At 54.5% G+C, this 7,443-nt stretch overlaps 1 protein-coding gene across 1 annotated transcript; it reads left to right on the top strand.

Moving 5' to 3' along the window:
* Positions 1-4,697: 4,697 nt before the first annotated feature.
* On the top strand, positions 4,698-6,394 carry J7T55_014570 (uncharacterized protein; the record flags this gene model as incomplete). The annotated part of the gene is made up of 3 exons (XM_053142579.1): positions 4,698-4,743; positions 4,871-4,925; positions 5,116-6,394. The coding sequence occupies 3 exons, from the start codon at positions 4,698-4,700 to the stop codon at positions 6,392-6,394; spliced, it is 1,380 nt and encodes a 459-aa protein (XP_052994757.1).
* Between the last annotated feature and the right edge of the window lie 1,049 nt (positions 6,395-7,443).

Consider the following 7,443-nt stretch of genomic DNA (forward strand, 5'->3'; position numbering starts at 1 on the left):
CTGCCCGTCTTCTACCATTATGTGTTCCTCAGCAAGACCTTGGACGCAAGATATCATTTGAACGGCCTGCACTCTCTGGACTGCGCTTCGCCCGCGTCTGAAATAGGAGAGCGCATGTCCGATTCGTTACAGCTCGCAGTCCTCGGTCTTTCTCCCCGTCCATGAGCAGAGGCGGCTCGTTTCACGAAGTCGTCATTTCGCAGTGTCCGGATTGTCGTACAATCAAGTACCGGGACAAAGTCATTGTACTAGCCTGGATTTTCACAAGCAGCCAAGGAACACAGACGCCAGGTCGCCGCCAGGCACCAAGGATCTATCAGCAAGCCACTGTCAACTCAGTCCCAAACCCCTCAGGCACGGCAGAGTCCTATATATTAGACACACTCAGGATTGCACAGGGTGAATCGACATACTTTGACAGCGCGGCTTGTTTCATATAGTCGCCCCCAACGCTCCTAGGCGAACTCAGCTGTTCGGAATGAAATTTCTGGTCGCCGAAGCCTTGGTGAAAGTGGCGCACTGATGCTTGAACAGGATTCCATGGGGGAAAATCTCTGGGAGAAAAGTCATCCACTTCCCGACGCCAACGACCTCGTTTGACATGACACTGGCTGGGCTCACCGACAGCCTACCATTAGAGATTCTGATATCCTCTGCTGCATTGACAACCATAATCTAAGTGCACTATCATCACAATCCCAGCCTTTCATCGTCGGATTGTGCAGTTTGCCATGTCGCGTTCCGACCCAACCAGTGCCTGCCCTTTCTGCTATACTACCGAAAACTCGAGGCTCCGCCGACACAGCTGCAGCGTCATTGCTGGAGAGAAAGACTCCAGGTCTCTCGAACACTGGATCGATTGTGATTCCGGCGTTTAGTCGGCACTTTCCAGAACTCTCGGCAGCTACGACATACTTGCAATGAGGCAATTGTCCTGAGAGCATTTCATACACGCAATTACAAAGCTTTCAAATTTTCACCGACCACGTCGGATCTCTGTATCCCATCACTGTTCTGGACCGGGGCTGGCGGCGGCTATCTAACAGGTCAAGGCCACCTATCTCATATGCTTACCATGAATCGCACAGGATCTGGTTGTGCTAGACTCTTAATTTCCAGTATCGGCAATTAGGACACTGCTATAAGCGCAGCCATCTATCGCTAGCTTACGAACACGGGAGGACCTTCAACTCGGTCGGGTAGGCACATAGCCAGAGAAGCTTTTTGGAAAGTTGTTCCCACAAAAGTCTTGTGCCAGCATGTTTGTCGTGCCAATTCGTTCGAAATCGCTCGACTATCTAATTTTCACTACCGGAAGCAAACCCCACCTCTCCCACCGTACAACCAAGCCACGGCGATAGTTACATACTATCGTCACACATCCAGCGACCGCAGACACTGTTTTAGCAACACACACACACACACACCAAAAGGGCTACAACCATGAAATTTCGTCAAATTTTGAACCTTCTCTGGTCAACAGATGAGTGTGGAGCCAAGAATGATTTGTGACGAAGCTATCAAATTCTAGATGCGGAAACAGACACTGGTTTTGCCCTTCACAGTCCAGTCTACACTCCTCTTCAAGAACTGAATTCGCTGCCGGGGGGGGGGGGGCGAGAGATGACAAAACGGCAGTCTCCATATTTGAGCGCCTGGTCGACCAAAATCAAAGCTATGGAAGATTTCTCAACCCTGCAGTGAGTCGCCGTAACCCATCCTCAATGTCTGCCACTGGTGTACTCACGAGTACACAGACTTCTTCTTATCGAATGAAAATGAAAACAGCAACACACGGCTATTCACGCAACTTCCGATCTTGGCGACTTGACGCATCCAGCCACGAAGGGTGGAAAATGAAAGATGCATGAGGGCTGATCCCCTGAGGCGAGGTCTGGAGTAGACAAATCTGGCGTTGTCATAGTGGGCCTAATACATCTGCCGGATAACCCTTCTTTCAAATCAGATCACCAAGTTAGATCGCCTTATGCCTTCATCACCCAAGTTCCTGGCTTCGCCTAGATCGGATCCGTCGTTTCCAAGCTAGTTCGCTAACTGTTTCCAAATCGGGTGTGATATTCTAACTCACTGTCACGATACGACCGCGAACCTTTGCCACAATGACCTTTACCAGTAGGGTCTCGCACTGCCGGAAGCTTCACTCATGTTGTGGCCTGGCGCAAATCGCGGAACAAGCCGTCTTCTGGTTCGGACAGGGCGTCTGCTAAGACTGTACGGACCACAACTCGACGCTCCTTTGGGATAGCAATGAGAAAGGAGTAATGAATCAATGTGATGGACGTCGTCTTTGCCGAGATTGTCATGGGTGTTCATTCACTTTTCCGGCAAGGGCAGGCAGCCACAAGTTGTTTCAGATCAGACGGTAGTCCCATGGTGACGCCGGGAAGTAGCATGGTATCTTGGGGTTCGATTGAGCGCGCCCGTCATCATCGCGGCGGCAGCTGGTGTTGGCCGCCGTTAGAGACCTTGCTTCTCCACTCGTTCGTTGTAACGTGTGACGGGCCCTAAAGTTTGGGGCCGGCGCCTTGCATCTGGCCCAAGTCGTTGTCATCCACACGGCCAAGATTGCTTAATGTGTAGCAGCAGATGGGCAGTCTCACTGCTGGTCGCACTGGCATGGGTCATGAAGACATACTGCCGGCCTGTCATATCATGAGCCAGGATACCTGGATAGCCAGCAAGCAGTATGAAGCTCAGATCCTGGGGATATGGGTTACGACTGCTAACGCCTTGCGAGACAGTGTCTCAGGGGTCGACCAGAACGGGATTGTGCTCTGCTGAAGCAGGCCTCCTTGTGCGAAGACGCGTGACTGTCAACGTGACTTGCCTCTTTGCAGGTGCCGAAAAGGTTTGCTACGGGCCCCTCCTCCCCGTCTCCGCAAGCACTTCCCATCCCACTGCCCACAATGGCCTTGTCTGGGGCCGGCAGATGAATGGCAAGGCCTCAACGACTAGGACCGACCGATGTTGATGGGCGCAGGACCGGGGTCAAGGAGGAAATTCCGACCAACATGACGGAGACAGCTGGAGTCGGTGTTACAAGCGGATTCGCCATCCACCAACCATGTCCATACAAAGCGGATCGATAGCACACAACAGAGTACCCCGGTCGTGTTACCCAAGTGACGGGAGAGTACATGAGAAGAGGCGGCGTGCTGGCAAGCACTTGATCGTCAACGTGACCAAAAGCGTGATCCGGTCAGGCATCAAGTCACGGGGCCTTAGCACTCCAAGGGCCAAACATGGTACGCAAGATCCAATCTCCCCCTGGTGTGCCATTGCAGCCGCAGGATGTCGAACCACTCCCTGCAAAGAGGGCGAGGGGCGAGAGATGGGCAAACAGACGGCAGGCAGGTTGAGAGAGCAAGACTCAGGGGTGACTCTGTGCATGGGACAAGGGGGGAGCTGAGCGACGGTGCCTTCGCCTTTGTGCGCCCGGGTGGCTCGCCCGGAGTTGGACGAAACTCTGCCTCACACACATGCGCGCGCACACACGCACTCTTTCATATTCTCACGCACCCGACCCCCTTCCTACACCTGGGCCCAAAGGCTGCAAGAGGCTGCCTCACCCTAGCTTCCACACCACATCAGGAGCTGCCATCGAAACGATCCACCAAAGGCTGTTGGCACTGTTGGTAAGGCCCCCCTCCGACGGGCCTAGAGCAAGCTTCCTGAGAGACGCACGTACGCAGTGGAAACGGCCGTTGCATTGCGGAAATCGCCGACATTAATTCTGCCAGCCCTTCATTATCGTTCGTGACAGAAGCTTGACGTCCTGAGCACAGACGGCAGATCTCGTGGAGCTCGGTCTTTTTGCAGGCTCTGGGCCTCGGGCTGCCAGGACGTCAACGGTCTGATCACCTATTGGCCAGAATTATACTGACTGTGATGTGATGAGCAAGCAGGCCTTCCCCCCGTTTTTCCGCCCCCTCCCCACCTTTTCCCTTTTCCCTCACTACTGTGTAGTTACCACGCAGTACCTGGATATGTTTGGTGAGGGGGATGTCAATCTCTTAGCGACATCGTAATGACTCCTAGCCCTTGTAGCTTCTTGGTTCCAGCACACAGGGCGCGGGCTATTCTCATCAACGTTTTGGAGGGCGGATGGCAGGGCATGTCGAAGTACCCATGTCGCTGGGGACTCACTTACAGCAGGCTGCAAGTACCGGGGCAGCGCATGGGCCAAGCATCTCTAGGCTGCAGCCATGGACTTGACCTCTCGCTTCCCTCGGCCGAATCAAACCAGTCATTGACCGATCCAGTCATCAGTCATCACCCACACACCCATCCTTGCAAATCCTCGCGAGCTTCAAGCTTGAGGCTTGACATTTGACGACAGCATCTTCGGTCCTTTTCCGCGCTATCCCATCCCATCCCATCCCATCCCATCCACTCCACTCCCATTGCATCCGGTGTTCCATAGTCCTAGCCCTGTCTACTTGGCTCTGTCAGTCGCGGGGGGCAAACTTGATGAGGTGACTGATCCCAGCTACACATCTAGTACACGCCTGCCTGGTTTGACTCAGACCTGCCAGTACCCGTCCGGGACTCGTCCGGGATCCTCTTTGTCTTTTCCATTTACTCGTCTCGTCTGCTCCTGTTGCAAGACCGGGCAAGGGCCGCACTGCCCCCCCCCCTTCCTGTGCGTGCTGTTACATTCACTGCATTCCCCGAACCTGTTCTCGGCCTCGCTTTCACCTGGCTTCTCAAAGGAAGCGAAAAGTGAGGAGGACCGTGACTGCTGCTCGGTATCTCATCTTATTGCTTGGCTGCCACAGAGAGGACAGACGCCTGACCTCGGGTGGTCATGCCCAAGAAAAGACACACCAACAGATTCTCGAAACCGCAGTCCACAGCTCCGGCCTCCCTTTCAAGCAGCTCGACGTTGGCAGTTCGGAACGATGGTGAGTACAGTGCATTGATGGATATGTCCGCTGTTCTACCCACTCCAACGCCGCTCCACCTTAGCATACTCCCCTCTATATATTATGCCTCATGCATGCTGACCTTGTGGCGCTCGTGGCTTGTAGATCACCATCGACCAAGTGTAAACCAACTCTTGGCGTCACTTAGACGCACGAGGCTGAATGGCAGTGACCAGCAGGCCTCAGCCAGTGTCGCAGACATCGCAGCCCCAAGCGTGCCGCCACAGATCCGCCAGATCCTCTTACCTGGCGTACCGGAAGCACCGGCACCACCTCCTAGGAGACGGCCTCGTTTTGCCCCTCGCTTCGATGCTCAGGGCCGTAGGCTGCCAGCAGGTCCGCCACCGCCGCGCAGCTGGCTGTCGTTGTCGCGGCATGCTCCGAGGCTCGAGTCCAACGGCTCTGATGTTGAGCAATACCAGTGCCGACTCCTCCCTGGCCTTTACCGGCCGGGAGAGCGAAGTCTGATGGACATTGCACTACGGAATATGGCCCTTGACTGGGAATACCAGAGATCTTACAATCTCTACCACATTTTTACACTACCCGATCGGATTCGAATGGCTCTCATTTCATACATCAACACGATGTTCGAGCCAGGCTTGTCCTTGTTAGACCTGAAGATTATTCTTCTACGCCAAGCCCCTGACGACGATGCCGGTAAAGAAGACACATCAGAGACACCACCGAGTCCAAGCTCCATGAATGAGGGCATTACACATCTAGACCTGTCTATATCGGTTGAAAGGTCCATAAAGCTTCGTGATCTCTCGTCACTTCTATTTCCCACGCATTCTGACAACATCGGCCCGCTCCTGGACTCGTGGGATGCGCCAGAATCAACAGCGATTCCTCGACCTCTTCTCGTAAATCTCACGCATCTCTCGCTTGCCACGAGCCCAGAGACCAGCTTTCTCAGCTCCTGGAAACAACTCCTTGCCTTCTCAACACACCTCCCGACCCTGACACATCTCAGCCTCGCCTATTGGCCTATCCCATCTTTAACACCGAACGCAACATTCGCCAAGGTGGTAAGTGCACAAGGCCAGACGTTCCAATATGGAGGTCGGAACCCTTACAGCCTTACGCTGGACGATGACTGGTCTGAGGCAATCTTGGTCCTGCGAAAACTTAGCAAAAGTCTATACGGTCTGGAATATCTGGACCTGACAGGTTGTGCACCGTGGGTGAAGGCGCTCACGGCTCACGCCCATGGCCCCAACGCTGAGCCAGACCTGATCGATTGGGTTCATGATTGGGGTAAGATCGAGACTCTCGTGCTAACCAGTGGCTACTCATCCCCGGCAATTGAAGATGTTGGCAAGGTTGAGAAATACAGAGAATTCATCAACACGGCGCGGACAACGGAGAGGACAATTAGAGCGAGAAGGGCTGGCAGAGGTCGCCCCATCAATGTAGAGACGGATCGAGACCTGTATACACACTAGCTATACAAATGATTAGACTCGTAAATGATAATACCGACACGACAACGGCTCCATCGACATCTCTTGTCTGCCACTTGGCACTGTATTGGAACGACGATGTTTCGCGTCTTCTGTCTTGGTCACCAAACGACCCAATAACACCCCTTACTCAGCCACGCTGTGTGAAAGTCATGCTTCCTGAGCACCTTGGTGATGTGGATGAGGGCATCCGAGTTTGATCGTCGCTTCATTCTGCATCCGGGCGAAGTACAGCGACCAATCTTGAACAGCAGGCGCCAATCGCTCTGCATGTAGACGTGTCCAAGCCGCGCCGCCATCGACGTAAACCTCTCTCCCTCCTCCCTTCTCGTGATAATTCACCGGTCTTATTTTTGGTCGCGGATCACGCATGCGCCCCGACGGAACCGCTGGGGGTTGAGTTCCCTGCATTCTCAAGTCAACAAAGCCAAGCAAGGCCAGCGCAGCATCACCTGCCTGTGCCTCGCCCGTGACGTCGCGGATGCCCTCGGGAATGCTCCAATGCCGCATGTGGGGTGTGATATGTGACTCGTTCAAAGGTTCGATGGGCCGACGACATATGATTGTCTGCTTCTGTGGTTGTTGGGGAGGGGAGCTATGCAGACGGCGTCATGTCCTCCGTCCCAAGTCACGCGACAGGAAGGCCTGCCTGCGTGCCTGCCGTCTGGATGAGCTGCGCAGCTCTCTCGGCCGCCGTTGAGGAAGGGAAAAAGAACTGCATGGCAATTCGACCCATACGATGCAGACAGCGAATGGCCGCTGGGGTATGATGCCTTGACCGCGACATGAGCCGGTCTGGGACACACGGCTCGTTCCGATGCTCGCTCGTCGTTCACGCCCCTCGAGAGACACAGACTTTTCCGCCCGAGGGCAACACTTCGCGCGCCCAGCATTGTTGACAGGGTGTCATCGTTGGGGTGGGTGCGGCAACAGCGACGGCATATTCCTTTGCTTCCGCAATCTACGATGGGTGGGATGGGGGACCTGGCATGGCCGTGCTATGCAAGCGGCGCCACATTGCTGTGCTTGAC

This window comes from Diaporthe amygdali (genome assembly GCF_026229845.1).
Source record: "Diaporthe amygdali strain CAA958 chromosome Unknown NODE_11_length_1138210_cov_64_948100, whole genome shotgun sequence".
NCBI classification, from domain to species: Eukaryota; Fungi; Ascomycota; class Sordariomycetes; order Diaporthales; family Diaporthaceae; genus Diaporthe; species Diaporthe amygdali.